The sequence below is a fragment of the Pteropus medius genome, unplaced genomic scaffold (genome assembly GCF_902729225.1).
Source record: "Pteropus medius unplaced genomic scaffold, Ma_sr-lr_union100, whole genome shotgun sequence".
In the NCBI taxonomy this organism is placed as follows: Eukaryota; Metazoa; Chordata; class Mammalia; order Chiroptera; family Pteropodidae; genus Pteropus; species Pteropus medius.
In genome coordinates, this window is record NW_024349797.1 from 5,206,259 (window position 1) to 5,223,299 (window position 17,041).

A 17,041-nucleotide genomic window follows, 5' to 3' on the forward strand; every position below is an offset into this window, starting at 1 on the left:
AGAAGCTGTTTGATGGTGAATTTGGGGCTGCTTTAGTTGGTTTCCGGGTGCCATTTGCAGTAGATGCTTACTCAGTTTCATAGATGATGGTTTTTGACCTATAGTCACCATCAATACACACATTATGGCACATGTGGGGATTTCCCTGAGGTACACAGAGCATACAGGGGACACATAGTTTGCCCCAAAAGCTGATGTGCCAAGTAACTGTTGAGATGGGGGTAGACTGGCCTCCTGGGTTTGTGTGACCAGAGGATGCCTGAGCACTGCCCAGACAGTGTCCTGATGGTGACCATTACTTTGTGCCAAGGGACACCCTATCTGGGACTGGCTCAAGCCTCAGGTGAGGGGCAGCAGAGCCCTGTCTCTGCTCCCCGGTTAAAGGGCTTGGTAGGGTGAGGCTGATGCTTTCTAAGGGCTGCTGGCAGCAGAGACAAATGCAGGTATCAATCTAGTCTAAAGAAAACGGTGGAGCAGGCCATCAAAACAAATACACACGCACACACACACACACAGAGGCATGTTGTTATGCGTTCTCTTGTTCTAAAATGCCTTCTTTTTTTATCCTAATCTATTCAAAAACATGGGCTAACCCTGTGTATCAGCTAGTCTAGTCACACTGGTGATTTGAATGGAGAAAATTTAATGTAAAGGATTATTAATTAGTAAAAGATAGTTAATTCCTAGAAGGATTAAAAGAAGATTCTAAGGGTACAGAAGTAACAGAAACACAAAGCAGCTGCTCTCTCTAGGGCCGAGGGGACAGAACAAAGACAGAGCTGAGGACTGAGCTGGGGAGCCTCCCTCCCTGGTGGTGGGGAGACATGGTGGAAGACACGGTCCATGAGCTCAGCCTGCCTGGTGGCAGAGAAATCAATAGGAGGAATAAGCCGGAGCTGATGTGTAGGCATGGCCTGCTGGGTGGTTAGAACACTTGCCGGAGAGTGTGGGTCTGAGTTGGTCCATAGGACGGGCCTACTAGGTGGTGGAAAAATTTAGAGTGGGCTGGTCTGGGAGGGCCACTGAAATGGGTACTCCCAAGCCATTGACCCACTGGCTGCTCTGCTGAAAATGGCATAGTTGGACCGGCAAGGGAGACTTCTTGCTCTCTTGTGGCCTCCCAGTATCCCTCCAGGGCCCCTGTTGACAGAACCTAATAATGAGCCATCTGACAGTGGAGAAATGACACAGTCCAGCTCCAGTATTACAACACAGGTGAAGAAGGGTGGATTCGGGGCTGAGCGGCCGTATGTCCATACCCTGCGTCTCCTCCCAGGAGCCAGGCCTCTCCTCTAATCCAGCCTTCTTGTTTCTTTCATCTGAGAGCTCAGAGCTCACGCAGTACTCAGTGGATCCCACTGCTAAGTGTCATTCTCTGTGTGTAAGTGGCTGTGTCACATATCCCCACCTGGCGGAGGGCATGGGACTTGGCCTGCTATAAGTCCCCAGTGACTACACGGTGGCCGATGTCTTTACTGAGAGGGGAAGAGAAAGTGGGATGTGTCCTCACCCCATTTTCCTGTCCTCTGCTTCCATTTGGCATTGACCCTGGAACAGCCTTGAATGGAGGATGAGCATACCTCACTGGGGGAATGGGCTGCTGGGTGCCAGGGCAGCCTCCCTGGGCATCTCCGGCTGGACCTGGACCCTGATCACAGCGTGGATGCCTTTCTGGCTGCCCTTATTCTGCTGGTGATTGTAGTTTGTCTTCGACTGGGTCGGAATCGGCGGATGATTATTTGAGCTACAAAAAGTTATTCGTTCATAACAGCCTGGACCCTTGTACTGTAAGGATATGGTACCATATTTGACCAAATTAACCTTTTTTCTTACTTCCTCAGAACTAGAACTTGAGTGTGGCCTTGGCCAGCCATACCACTGACCTTTCACTATCTGACACAGCTCAGTCCCCGGTTCCAAATTCTTAAGAAAGAGAATCTACCCCTCCCCCACAACCCTTTGACTCTTCTAGAGGTATACTCTCTCTCTTAATTCTTAGAATTAAGTCCCTTCTCTCTATAACCTCCTGTCAGGGAAAAAGACTCGCCTTGGCCCAACTTCAGCTAGGTATCCACATTGAAGCGGAGGACTCTGTGCAGAAGATGGAGTCATGTGTACATAGGGTTCCACAAGAGCACGTCGGGGTGGGAGGCAGCGGTGTCCAGCAGAGCTGGACGTGGGCAGGCCCTGAAGGGCCTAAGGATATCCTGCTAGTGCCCGGAGTCTGGGGCATCTGCTCTGCTGTGGTGGGAGCGGGCAGATGGACATCCTGGCTGCTGGGACAAGGGTGTTCAAGGCTGCAGTGTTCTCTTCTTAATTTCTAAAGTAACGGTTTTCTGTATGGTTCACTTGGCAACTAATTATACAGGATCTTTGAACATTTCTTCCATGTTGTTTGCCAACTGTTATTTAATTCTTCACGTGGTTTATTGCCTACAAGATGCACTTAATTATGTCAGCATCTTTCATAGCACTTAAGAGTCCATCACAGATGTTAACCATCTCTTGGTTGACTTCGTGGGTGGAAGAAGGTACCAGGTCCACAGGGCACTGGGCTCCCTTGTCTTCTGTGTGTACCCACAGCCTAATCCTGCCTCAGAAGCTGTAGCTCCAAGAAGACAGGACCCTCAGCTGAGCTGGGATGATGACTGGGGATGTACAACCTAGGGGCAGATGGGGCCATTTCCAAGCTGTGGAAGGAGGTGGGCCACTAGTTAAGGCTGCCCTGTCATAGACAACCTGCCGGCTGCCTACTCCATGTTCCAGTAAAATTTTAACTCCAGTTAATAGGAGACCACTGCAAAAGTTTACTGAGTTAAAAGAGCCCTGAGTTGGGAGTGTTTTCTAGACCTCTTTTGACATTTATTAGCTATTTTTTTTATAAGCTGAACATCTGAATTTATCTTTAAAGATACCAATACCTGCCTCCCTGAGCTGCTTTAAGGATTAAAAGAAATAATGTATATGACCATGTTTTATAAATTATAGGCCTTGAAATGAAATATAGTATTATTAGTTTGTCGGGGTTGGGTGGCCAGTACATTAATTCGATATATCGTTGAATGAATCATTAGTAGATTAGATTTGGTGAAAAGCCTTGAACAAACACTCGTTTCTGAGGGAGTGGGACCCAGACTAGGGAAGTTTTGATGGAAAGGAGATCAGAAGCATCAGGCCATATGAGAAGGCTGGCCTCAGGAGGAGGCTGGAATCAACTGCTCTGGGTACCGAGACTAAAGGAGAACATTGAGAGGGAAGGTGAATGAAGGGGGGCCGGGTGGGGTGGGGTGGGGTATGTGTGTTCACATGTACACTGGCGAATAAATCAGAGTTTTCAAGCAGAAGGGGCAGCAAAAGGGAACAATGTCCAGTGGACACTGTGTGCTCACACCTCTCTGGTCCTGGTCTCTCTCCTTGCAGGTGCACCTCCGTTCTGCCAGGCGTCTCTGTGAGCTCTGCTGTGCCAACCGGGGCACCTTCATCAAGGTGGGCCAGCACCTGGGGGCCCTAGACTACCTGCTGCCCCAGGAGTACACCAGCACGCTGAAGGTGCTACACAGCCAGGCCCCACAGAGCAGCATGCAAGAGGTCCGCCAGGTCATCCGCGAGGACCTGGGCAAAGAGGTAGCCATCTGTTGGGAGGGCTGGGCCCTGGCAGTGGGTGCTTCTGAAAAGGCCCTGGCAGTTCTCTCTGCCAGGTGCTGGGGACCCACCACTGGTGTGGAACCACACTTTACTGGAGCTTTCAGTGCTGAAAGCAAAGCTGTTAGAAAGAACCTCAGTGGCCCTCTGTAAAAAAACGTTCATTGAACCACATGAAGTAGTTCATATTCTATTGGTTTTGACCTGCAACCTAATTTGATTTCTATGGTTCAACCTAGTAATATCTATCAATTATTGAGGGTTTACTGAGTGCCGACAGCTGTGCTATGTTTCATGCATTATCTCACCCCTCACGCAAACATACGTGGTAGGTACTGTTATTAACCCCATTTTGCAGACGAGGGATGGAGGCTTAGGTGGTAAGGTAAAGTGTCCAAGGATACTTCCATAAGTGATTCCAGCGCACTGCTCAGTGATGCCGTCAGTAAGCTGTTCAAGTCATTCAGTGCACTGGTTTTTCCGGAACGTCTGTGGCAGGCAGTCCTCCAGCCTCTGCTTGATTACCTCTAGTGATAGGAAGCTTATTCTCTCATCTGCTGCCCACACTGGTCTTTTCTTTTTCAGTTGCCTTAATTGTAAAAGTGCTTCCTCCTAAGTGCTAAAACTTGCCTCCTCAAACCTTCCTTTTCCAATCTTTATTCTGCCCCGCTGGGGCAACAGAGGAAGGGGACAAAGGGCCCTTCTGTCCAGAGTCCTGGTTACATTTTTTTGGATTCATACTAGTGACCTGCAGGATGTGTGGACACAGTGGCATGGGCCCTCGCTGACCAGTTCTGGCTTTATTGCTTCTGGGGACAGGGAGGGAGGGTTTGAGGAGCCGTCTGCAGGTTGCTGAGCTGCCTGCCAGTCAGGCCTAGCCATACAAATTGTGTGCTATAATTTGAGGGTACCTCAGAAATATCTTCTTAAAAACTTCCTCTCTCACATCGTCTATTACTCTGTTTGAAATTCTCCTCTTTGAGAGAGAATCATTTGGCTCTTCTAGCATTTTTCTGAGCAAAATAATTTTAAAGTCAAGTCTTGATCAGTTGATGCCTTTTCTGAGATTAGTTTACAACCTTCGATGCCTCCCATGTACCCTAAAATAAAATCTTTAGCAGGGCTTTCAAGGTCCACCCCATCCACTTCAACCTGCCTAGCTCTTTCATTACTCTAACTGGGTGGGACACAGTGGCTTTGGAGTATGGGCTTTGGAGCCAGGGGCTTGGACCAGTCACAGATTATTTATCCAGCTCCTCACTTTCGTTATCTGCAAAATGGGGCATAGTGTCAACCTCGTAAAACTGTTGTGAGGATTAGAAGAGGTAATGAATACAGAGTGCTGAGTGCAGCCCCTGACTGGAGCAAATGCTCAAAAATATTAGCTACTACTGTCGTTGTTATTTCCCTATGCTCTGGTCACATTGCACTACTATCTCAGACCACTATGCACCCTTGGCCCTCAGTGCTTGTGCTTTTTGGCTGCCTGGAATGTCTTTATTCCATTCTCTTTCTGGAAACTGATTCCTTGTGTTTCTAGTCATTTGTCCATCTATCCATCCCAGCCAAACCCCCACTTTCCTGTGAAATCTTCTCTGACCCTCTGCATAACTTTGCTCCCTCCACTTGTGCATCTTGTGGCTTGGTTAGTTGCATCTAGGTGGTTTCACTGTAAGTACTAAAGTCTTTGAGGGTGAAGACCATGGTGGTTCTATTACCTGTATCTACAGCACCAGAACAGTATCTGGTATTTAGTAGGTGCCAGTGTTTGTTTAATGAACCAATGGACGAACAAGTGACAGCTTCCTTAGGCTACTCAGGGCAGGACGGAGAGCAGGGGCCAAGGTTTCAAAAAGACCAGATGTTCCATACTCTCTGATCTGCGTGGAGCTGGCCCTGGCTATTGGTCCCTTAATATAGAGGTGCCCAGCATCTGGCCAAAGATGTTCCACTCCTTGATGACAGCCTGGCCTGGAGGGGCTTTACCAACTCACTCTCTGGGTGAGGACGGATCACACTGGAGGGGAGCATAGACACCGTTGTGGACGCCCTTTCCACTGAAGAATATCTCCTCCAAAATGGGAGATATTATGCGAAAGGGAAGCCCAATTTAGGGCTGGAGTCAGGAGCAGGCTGCTGGCCAGGAGGAGCAGGGTCGGGATGGAGGGACCCCAGGCAGAGGGGACGAGATCAGCATAGTGTGGGCCCGCGTGTGGCTTTGCTTCTTGCCAAGACTATTGGCCTCCTGCTTCTTACAGCATGAGATTTACCCCCAAATTAGAACTAAATAAATCACTGTAATAACAGTGTGAAGTGCATCATTGCTGGCAGGTGGCAGCTCAGGGGGGATGGCTGCATGGGAGAGAAGCCAGCAGATTAACCCTTGGAAGCTGACTTGTCTGCGGAGAGCTGGAAGAGGGAGGCAAGAGCAGGTCAGTAGTTCCCTCTAAGCCAGGATGTGGTGATATGAGAAGTTTGGGGTGTCAGCAGCCATGATGGGCCCGCCTAATGGGTCAGAGGATGCTTGTGGTTGGAAGATTTCCCCTGCATCTTCAGGACCTCTTCTCCAGGCCCTTCTGGCCAAATAGCCCTGAGCATGGTGGCCTGTGGCTCCTGCCCTGCGGGTTATCTTGAACCTTTTGAGAAGGGGAGGCCAATGTCAAGGTCATGGTTTTGGTGGGGCGTCCCTCACAGCTGGAAGCTCAGAAACCCCTGGATTCTTACCCTGGCCCCCACAGGCACATGATCAAAGTTTTCTCTTCCCATTACTCCTCCTCCTCCCTCCTGGGAAGATGGCATTTGTTCCCGGTGACACACTTTCCCAGTCTGTGGGTGGAGGGAGGGGAAAGGGGCCGTGTGGGGAGGTGCGTGTGGGGGTGGAGGGCGGGGGAAAGTCACTCACTTTGCACTTCCCTCCTCCTCAAGTCCCACCCTTGACACATCTCAAGGAGTAGCTCTCCCCCGCCCCCCCTTCCCCCGAAAGATGTGTGAGCAGGCCCTACTGCTCCCGGGCTCCAAGACTGCCTTGGGGCCCTCAGTAGAAATCTCTGTTTTGTCCCTGGTTTCAAAAGCATGGTTAGAGGAAACTTGATCTGTCATACACGCATCACCATCTTCCTTCTAGGGCTGAGTCCTCGAATGGGGTCTGAGGTTTTCTGGAACTAAAAGACTGCATAGCTGCCTCTAAATTTCAGACCGAAGAGAAGGGAGGGGTAGCTAGAGAGGAGCTTGAGGCCACTGTGTTCCAGCCTGTGCTGGTTGATTTCATCTGTGCTTTTGGGGGCCCCTCCCATCAGCAGAGACCTTGGAGGGGCAACTAGTGTCCTCAGACCAATCCTTGTTCCAGGCAGATAGGACTGGCCCTAACAGGTGTCCCCAACATGGGGGTGGGAAATGAGAGTGAGGTTGCAACTCTTCTGAACCCCATTATTTACCTGTGGTTCTGGATCAGTCCAAATTCCTGGACCAGAGCAAGTGAAGGGGAACTGTCCTGGCATAGGGACTTGCTTAGGCAGGGATTGTGTACCTGTGTACCTATGTGGGGGGCAGGGAACCACATAGCTAAGGGAGGGAAATCTAAGTGACAGGAGGAGACCTCAGATTTTCTGATTCCCAGCCCAGTGCTTTGCCTCCTGTGTAATGAAACTCCTCTGTGGCAGAAATCCTTTTGGAAATATTTGTGTGTCTGTGTCTAGGAAGTTTCTCAGCTAGTATTACCAGAAAGAAACTTACTTCTTTCTTTTTATTTTGAATGTTAGCTTAAATTCTGAATGACAAGTTCTGGAAAGCAATCAGAAACCTGAGCTTTCTGCTGCCTCAAAAGTGATCTGGATCCGGAGTGGGTTTGGGGATGGTCTCAACCATGGTCCCCTGCCTGTCCTAGGGGCTGTGCATCTAGGTGCAGTGCTGACAGTGGCCAGCAGATGGCGTCGAAGCTTGAGAATCAGGGAGGGGTGTTGGAGATATGGCCCTTCCCTGCTGAGGGGAGCTGGGACAGGTGGATGAGACTCCAGTTCTTTCAACTCCTGGGCATCGTCCATGCTGTGTAAGGAGCCCACGCTGATATCTCTGCACCCTGAATAGGACAGACTCAGGCCTAAGCCATGAGGCTGTTGACCACTCTGGTCCCTAGAAGCTCTTGGCTCCTTGCTGGAGGACCTGGTAAGGTTCTTTACAGTGACCACCAGCCCATCCTCACACCTTCCTCACCTGAATTAGGAGTTCTCTGAGTCCTCTTGCAGACCCTAATAGCCTGCGATTCTATGGTTCAACACCTTTTCTTTCCTTCTTCCATTCCTTCTCTCTCATTGTTATCCAAGCAGCTGGGATTTAGTGAAAAAGGCACAGTGCTGGAAGCAGCCAAGGATGGGTAAGACCTCATTCTGGCCCCTGTAGTCTGGAGTCATCAGGAGGTATGCTCATCACTGTTGTACTTGGCTGTGTAAGTGCCCGTGGAGTTTGCTGGAAAGAGAGAGATTGAGAGAGTTGCGAGGAGGGGCAAGAGGAATGGACAGACAGAGAGATTTCATCTGGGCGATGGAGACTTTCTGAAGCAGGTGGCATCTGGCCCAGCCTCTCAAAGATGAGTGGGACTGGGGGTGTAGAGTCCGGAGTGGGGGTTACCTATTAATGGGATGGACTGTGCAAAGGTGCAGCACTGGAGAGCACGAGGCACAGAGAGTGCATGGCGAATGGTCTTGTTGACTAGAACGGGGTTCAGGTTGACGAACAGTGAAGCTTAGGTTGCAAAGTTGGGGCTGAGGTCACATTCTGAAGGGCCTTTGAATGTTCTTTTCATAACGTGAGCCTGAGGGAGAGGAGAACTTGGAGAAAGACCTGAGCAAGGAAAGATGGAGTAGGGATGGATTTAGTAATATGGGAGATGAGGCAGGGAGGTTAGAGGTGGGCGGAAAGCTTAGGGATAGGAGTTACAGCGGGGTTTAGGAAGAGATAATAGAATTGTCCGCCGCCCTGGTACAGCTATCTTTGGTCATGGACACACACGTATGCCTCCTCCCCTCCTCCCCACTCCCCTCCGCAACACACACAGACAAGTTCAATGTGTTACATTATATTTCATTAAATAATCCAGTTTTGTTTGTTGTTCCGGAATATAGTCGTCTCACATAAGGTTTTTTCCAGCTCTGAAATTCTATGAAAAACAAAAGGAAATGAGGTCAGCTGCTGGAGTGGAGCTCAGAAATACCTTTGTTATGGGCACCACCTGTACCGGTGTTGGGGTATCAGGGTTTGGATTGTGACCTCTGAAACATATTTAATTAATCTTTTGCCACTGAGCTCCCATTTGGTTGGGGATCTAGATTTGACCTTATTTTGTAACTTCCTGTAGTACCTAGGTTCGATTGCTGTGTCACAGGTGCTCGGTGTTCTTTTTTTTAAAATAGCTTTTTATTTTTCGATTACAGTTGGCATATAACATGATATTCATTTTAGATATACAATATGGTGATTAGACATTTATGTAACTTACGAAGTGATTTACCCTGATAAATCTAGTACCCATCTGATGCCATACATAGTTATTATAATATTATTGATTGTATCCCTTATGCTATGCTTTACATCCCCATGACTATTTTGAAGTGTTCAATGTTCTTGATGGGCCATCTGACCGGAGTGGTTTTGAGAACCAGCGTTCATTAGGCTGGAGAGTGCATACCGCATTGTTTCGTATGAACCTGCAGGGACAGGTGGAGTGTGATGTTTTTGTCTTGTTTCACTCAAGTTGTAAGCACAAGTTCAGAGAAGAGGAAAAGTGGCTCTTCTTTCAAGAACATTAATTGTTTTCAAGCATGGCAGCGGTGGCAGAGAGAAGGCACTCTTAGTGTAAGAACCAGTGGCAGCAAAGGTGGAAGGTGGCGAGGTGCAGCAGGAGAGCACCTGGTCTGTGCAAGGGGTTCCAGGTGGTGGGGGCACTGAGTGGGGCCAGTGCAGAGACTGAAGCAGAGGCTTTCATGGAGGCCTGGGGGCCAGGGGCCAGGGTGGCGGGCATGGATAGTGAATGGCAAGCTCTGGGATGAGCCTTGTCATCTCTGCACGCCTGCAGAGCTCTGCTGGAGAACTTCGTGGGAACTAGGAAAAGGTACGTCCTCTGGGCATCCCTGTCTCCAGGCTGTGGCAGCCGTCCTGGGGCCAGATCTCATCCTTCTATTAGTCAGAGAAACAGAAGCAACAGAGAGAGAGAGAGAGAGAGAGAAAGAGAGAGAGAGAGAGAGAGAGAGAATGATAAATAAACACAGATTTGACTGACTGATTTTAAGGAATTGGCGTATGCACTTAATGAAGCTGGCAAATCTAAAATCTTCAGAATTGGTCATTAGGCTAGAAACGCAAGAAGAGCTCATGTTGCAGTTCAAGTCTGAAGGATGTCTGCTGGCAGAATTCCCTCTTGCTTGGGGGAAGTTAGTCTTGTTTTAGTCGGGCGTTCAACTGATTGGACAAGGCCCACCACATTGTAGAGGTGCGCCGGATTGGGTGAGGGCTAGGGAAGTGCTTCCGGCAGGGGGCCACAGGAGCCTCTCCTGCCCTCAGGGCTGCATGCGCCTGCATGTTCTCGTGCTCCTTGCTTCTTTCCAATGTGCATCCAACTTCTCCTGTCCTCCTCCTATTTCCTGACAAATCTTTATTGAGCATTCCTCTGTGCCAGCCCCTGGGGGTCCCTGCCCTATGGACTTCTTGCCCCTGTCCCCACACACTGGCAGGGGCCTGGCAGGGGTCAGCTCACTGTTTCCCACTCCTGGGCTGCTCCACTGGGCCAGGCTGGGGACCACTTTGAGGGCTTCAGCCGTCCACAGATTCGTTCCCCTTGGTCCGCAGCACAGCCTTTGTTGTTGTGGCGTCTGCTTTATTTGTCTCCTCAGACAGTCCCCAAGAAAGCTACAGAGTGAGTGTTCTGGGAAGGGGGCCGATGGCCTCAAAGCTGGGTGCAGGGAGGACTGGGGGAGGGGGAGAGAGATTACCTCCCTCCCAGCCTTCCCAGCAGCTCTCAACAAAAACTACATTTATATTAAAAACATAATGAAGAATAAAAAAAACGTTTTCCCCCCAATAATGCCGAACATCAAAAGGAGATTTTTATCAATTATGAGAGAGAGAGATTTTGGCCATAAATGGTAATTTAACCAGTGGGAGATGGATGGCGGGAAGCATTAATGTCAGCCGGGACGAATGGTGTATCATTAGTCACTGGTGGGGGGAGACTGAGGCGGCTGCGGTGGCACCGGCTCTTCCCCAGGTCGGCCTGGCCAGGCCTCCACCCTGCAGCCGCTGCCCCCCGACCCCCCAGGCCCCGCACCCCTTTCCCCGCCTGCTAGTGAAGCCTCCTCCGTGAGAGTCTCCTGCTCCAGGCTCTGAGTCTCCTTTTATTCTGTAGCTTCCAGATGAACCTTACCCAGCTTGGGCCACGTCCCTATCGTGCCGGCGGAATAGAGACCCCCTGAGAGCAGCTCCTGATTTCTTTCCAGCTCTGCCTCCTCCATCCCGCACACAGCCCCACACAGCACTGGGCTTCACCTCATTAACCTGCGTTTGCACCCCCGGCCTAGCCTCTTATTTCCCTCCTTTACTCATCATACTCTTTCACATTTTTTAAGCTCCAGGTATAACAACAATGACAGCAACAACAACGACAACAACAACAACAACAACACACACACACACACATACACACACACACACACACGGAATGCTTGCCACGTGTCAGACACCGTTTTAAAAGTTTCACATGGATCAACTCCTCACTAAAACCCTCTGAAATAGGTACTGTTATTTATTTTACAGACGGGAAACTGAGGTAGTTTCTGGTGAAATTGTCTCCCTTGGCCCCCTCACGCACTCCTAGTCAGGATGAATGGCTCTTTTGTATTCTCCCGGGTCTTTTGTCCCCTGTGGCAGCTTTTATGCAGTTATTTGTTGTGTTAAGGTTGAGTACTTCCTCATCTCAAACCCCGTTGGGTCCTAGTGTGGGCTCAGCATGTAGCCGACGTGAGTAAATGTGGTTGCGTTGCACTGAAGAACTTCTACAAAGGCCCCTGTCCCCTTGCAGCCTTCGCTGACCTCGTGGCCAGGTGGGATGTGAATCTAGAGGACTTGGCTTGACCTGCAGGGGGTCCTCTTGCTTCAGCTGGTTGTCTGGCCATTTTGGTGCTTGGCTCATGTCCTCAGGATGGCAGGTCTCCTCCTACTCATCCTGGGGTTCCGTCAGAGCACTTGCCAGTACCTGGCACGCAAAAGGTGCTCAGTGATTATTTCATGCACCAAGACGCTCCATCCGACACAGGACATCACGGCACGGCTTTATGGGGCCTGGAGTCCTGAGGGTGGCCAGCTCTGCCTCTGCCTTGGACTTAGTTCTATTGTCCACGGAACATTCCTGTAGGAGCCTGTGGAGGGCCATGTGAGGATATGTCTGGGGCTGTGTAAACTACAAGCTAAGGGCGAGGGCGGAGTCCGGTTCTAGAAAGAGCAAAAGGATCATTTCTGAGGCAGTGTGGCATAAGGGTTAATAAAGTAGGCTTTGGAGTCAGAGAGCCTTGCGTGAATCTCAAATGCTGCCTTATTCTAACTGTATCATTAGTTCTTTCTGAGCCTGCGTTCCATCATCTGTAAACGGATGATAGTAGAACCCTTACATTAATAGGGCTGTAATGAGGAATGAAAGATACGACCCAGCGAAAGTGCAGTGCCTGGCGGATAGTAAACCCCAGTAGCTGTTAGATGAAGCAGTGAGGCTGGGACCCTCAGTTTACATCCGGATTATATCCTGGTGCCTGGATCTTCCTGGGTTTGGACAAACACTGGCTCTTCTTGCTCAGCCTCTGTTGTTCAGTGGCAAGTGCCTTAGACTTGCCAGTGTTAAATCAAATCAGCTAATTTGTGTGTGTGTGTGTGTGTGTGTTCAAGAAACCACTCACTCAGGGGTTGTAAGGTTTTAGAAATCATCTTGTCCAACCTCTGTGTTTTACAGGTGAGGTAACTGAGGCTCAGAGAGGGCAAGTAACTTGTCACAACTGGGCGGTGGTAGAAGCAGGACTAGAACCCAGGTCTTCTGACTCCCGAGCCAGCACTCGTCCTCCCGGACTGTTCTGCTCAGGGCCTGGAATGAGATGGCCAGCACTCAGGAGTGAGGCCAGCTTTGTTGTTAAGGAAACCCAAAGGGCCTCTAGTAGCTTCCACCCTACACGAGGCCTTGCAGTGTCCTGTGCACTTTGAGGAAGCTGTATTTTCATACGTTTATTGCTCATGGTGATAGGATTCTAGGGTGTTCTTTGTACCTTCTGCCAGCCTTCCCACTTGCCCGTGTTGGGATGATTATACCCATGTACTCACCACTTCACCTTCAACCCACAGACCGTGCTAGGGTCCTCCCTGTCTTTGGGATCTGACCTGCAGGGTAGCGCCAAACGCTCTGCTCAGCTGCTGCGTCTGGGCTTTTCTGTGGAGAGAGGTCCTGGGCTCGTGGTGGCCCCGTTCACTGACCTGGGGTGGGTGAGATCCACCACTTGCTTTGCTCACTCAGAAAGTACAGATTTGCTGAGCAGCTGATATGTTCTTCCCTCTGTGCCAACACTGTGGGGGATACAGAGAATGTCAAAGCCATGTCCCTCCCTCCCTTCCTCCCAGAGCCAGGCAGACAGAACAATACACAGAGGGAGTAATTAGAGAACAATTAAGTACTCAGCTGTGGGGTTGATGCAGAAGTTCAGGGGAAGTTCACAAGAGGGTTCTTGGAGGAGGTGGGTCTTGAGCTGGCCCTCGAAGGATGAGTAAGGTCTAAGGAGCAGAAGTACCAGGGCGGCAGAGGCTGGGCAGTGTGGTGACGAGTGCCGCACACAGCTCGCTCGGGGGTTGAGAGTAGACCAGCAGGTTGGTGGTGTATTAGTTTGCTAGGGACATTGCAACAAAATGCCACAAACTGAGTGGCTTAAACTACAGAAATCTATTGTCTTACAATTCTGGTGGCTAGAAGTCCAAGGTCCAGGCGTTGGCAGGGTTGCTTCCTCTGAGGCTGTGAGGGAGAATCTGTTGCATGCCTCTCTCTTCGCTTCTCATAGTTTGCAGGCCATCTTTGGTGTTCTAGGCTTATAGAAGCATCACCCCAATCTCTGCCTTCATGCTCCCCTGGCATTCTCTCTGTGTGCGTATTTGCCTCTGTGTCCAAATTCCCCCTTTTCATAAGGGCACAGTCTCTGGGGTTAGGGGCCCACCCTGTGCCAGTATGACTTCATTTTAACTAATTATATCTGCCATGGCACTAGTTCTGAATAAGGTCACATCTGAAGTACTGGGTTTAGGACTTCAACACATGAGTATTTGGAGGACATAATTCAAGCCATAATAGATGGGTGCTTTTGTGGTTGTGAGGATCAGAACTCCACGCTGAACCAACCGAGGTAAAGGGGCAGATGGAGCGCGTCATGTAACCACAGTTCAGGAAGTGTCGGGGTAGAGCTGGCCCTTCGGGAGCCTCTTCCAGGATTCCTCTCTGTCTCTCAACTTCTTCCTGCAGGTCAGCTTTGGTCACACAGATGAGTCCTTGGCGACCAGCAGCCACTGGCAACTCTCAGCCTCACCTCTTCTCAGCTTTGTCTCTAGGAGGTCCTCCCCCACCCCAGTTTCATTTGATAAAATTCCAGATCAGGAGTCAGACCGACTTAGCTTAAGTCAGACATTGTACTGGATTGAACAATGTCTCCTCCCCCTATTTACGTCTCCCTAGAACCTGAGAATGTGAACTAAGATTTTTGAAGGTGTAATTAGATAACTGAAAATGAGTTTATACTGAATTGGGGTGGGCCCTAAATCCAGTGAATGGTGTCCTTATAAGAAGGCCATGTGAGAGACAGAGATTCGAGTGATGCAGCTACATACAAACCAAGGAACTGCAAAGGTCGCTGGCAGTGACCAGAAATTAGGAGGAGGCAAGAAAGGGTTCTTCCCTAGAGCCTTAGGAGAGAATGCAGGCCTGCCGACACTAGATTTCAGACTTCTAGACCCCAGAACTATGGGACGATAAATTTCTGTTGTTTTCAACCACCCAGTGTGTGATAATTTGTTACAGTAGCCCTGGGAGAAAAACACAGATGTTCATTCTCAGACCAATTGCTGTGGTCAGAGGGTGGGGTCTGTAAGAAGGTGCGACACCTCTCATTTAAACCCCAAGGTTAGAGTTGGGGTGAGGTGGGAGCAGCAAGGCAACAAATGCATAAAAATGTGGTGAAGCGAAAAAACCATCGATATTCATGGTAGTGGATAATAATGTTATCGTTTCTGTCTATCGTTTCTGTCTATATACTACACGTTGGCTGGATGCTTTACAGATATTGTTTCTAATCCTTACAGTAATTCTGCAAGGTTGGTAGATTTTACCATTCCAGTTTTCTAAATGAGGAAGCAGAGGCCCTGAGAGGTTAAGCAACAGAGACAGTCACATAGCTAAAAGAGGCAGAACCTAAGTCCCCACCCCTCCCACTAGGCAGCTGTTAGCTGGTTTCTGGAGGACAATAGAGTGGCCTTAGGCATTGGGCCTTGATGTTCAGGCTTTTGAGAGTCACCACAGGCCCCGGTCTTAGAAGTAATGTTAACTTAGCTAAGTGTGTGTGCATGTGTGAACATCTGTGTGCAAGCTCACGTGACTGAGGAAAAGAGACGTTTTGAGCAGAGTCAGCCGCGGATGGATGGAGGGGCCCAAGGCAGGAGCCGTGTGAGAAGCCTCTTTCCATCATCCACATCTGGCTAATAGAGCCTTTTTCAGCTGTTCCTCAGAGCTGGGGCAGGGCCAGTTTTTCTTCTCTTGCCATCCTCCTGGAGCTCAGATTGAGTGTCCTAGGTTGGGCAATGAGTTAGGAGGCCACAAGCCAGAGGACAAAAGGGCACAGACACTGCTCTTGAAGGAGCTGACGCCAGGCCCCCTGGGATTGACAGAGGGACCTCCTCTTCTCCTTGACAGGAACTCCCTTCCCCTCCCCAGGGCCGGGGGAGTGAGTCTCCTCTTGCAGGCTGCTCAGGGCTGGGGTGGGTAGCAGGGGCAGGGCGGATGTGACTGCAGTGGTTTCTGGTGCCTTCTCCATGTCACCCCGTGAGCCAGAGGGTCGTCCTTACTGGTGATGGCTGGAGTAGAAGCGTTGATCTGGAGGATTCCCAGGTCCTGCCCCATCTTACAGTGAACATAATTGCCGACCTTGACCGAGTGTTCATGGCATGAGAAGTGCTCATCCTAGAAGACCGCTCTGAGGCAAGGATTCTAGTGAGAGTGGTTTTGTGGGAAGTTGAGGTGCTGCCGGTAGGGAAGAGGGAAAGTGGTCCAGGGAAGAGAAGGCGGCCGGTTACTGTGCCCTCTTAAACCAGCTGACACAATGGCAGATGAAGATGAATCCTATGGGGAGACTCGGCAATGGTGCCAAACAGCCACCTTAGAATTATCCCACCCAAGGGCCAAGAGAGAAGGTAGAGTTTTATACAGCAGCTTCCTACTTTCCCGAGTAGTAGTTGTTCCTGAGAGCTGTTAATTCTGTGGCTATGGAAAGAGAGTTTTTGGGCACAGATGCAAATACTTGGAATTGCAAGTCCGGCGGAAGCGGGAGGAAAGATCTGAAGGAACTGGCTGGGGCAGTGGTGTTACTTTGTAGGCATCATCTCCCATAATCCTCGCAGCTGCCCTATGAGGGCAAGTACTTTTACTGTCATTTTACAGAGGAGCAGATCAAGGCCAGAGAGGTCGAGTCACAAGCCTGCGGTCACACAGAGAGTACAAGGCAGAGTCAGGAGCAAAAGCCAGGCTGAGTCCAGAACCCAAGCTCCTAACTGCTGCGTTCCGCTGCTCTCTGTAAGGAGATCCCTGTGCTTTTCACAAAGTTTCACACCTTAGCAGTGTAGGGCCTCTCCCAGCATTCTCGAGTGGGAGGTGGGACAGGCACACAGGGAACCCTGGCTGGTCCAGGAACTAGATATTTATTAAGTGTTTCTGTCCCTAATATGTGTTAGATGTTTTCAAACACAAGGTCTCATTTAGGCCTCACAACGGCTCAGTGAGGTAGGTATCCGTTTCCCCATTTTTCCCAGATGTAGAAACAGATAAAGAGACACTAAGTAACTTACTTAGGATCACACAGCAGGACAGTGCCTCAGCTGGGAACTGAACCTGAGTGTCGTATGACCCTAGAGACAAACACACTTCAATTACACAGGCCGCTTCATGGAGGGGAGTGGCGGGGTTCCTGGCCATGCTGAAGGGCCTGTGAGACCCAGTCTGCCTCTGACATCGTACCAGTTTGCCATCTCACCCTCGGCCCTGGGCTGGCCCTGGACTCATGTTCTCACAACAGCCAATCAGGTGATGCTCGAAGAGGTGCTCTATGAAGTGTGCGGTGAGGTTGCCAAG

General features: G+C 50.0%; 1 protein-coding gene across 4 annotated transcripts in view; it reads left to right on the top strand.

Annotated features, from left to right (window-relative positions):
* Positions 1-17,041, top strand: part of ADCK1 (aarF domain containing kinase 1) — a 104,375-nt gene that overhangs the window by 34,861 nt on the left and 52,473 nt on the right. For 3 of the 4 annotated variants that reach the window (XM_039883932.1, XM_039883936.1, XM_039883934.1), the window contains one exon: positions 3,421-3,624. The exons of the other annotated variant lie outside the window; for it this stretch is intronic. In XM_039883932.1, the coding sequence (XP_039739866.1) occupies positions 3,421-3,624 (204 nt within the window). The remainder of the gene's footprint in view (positions 1-3,420; positions 3,625-17,041) is intronic. 4 annotated transcript variants of the gene reach the window in all.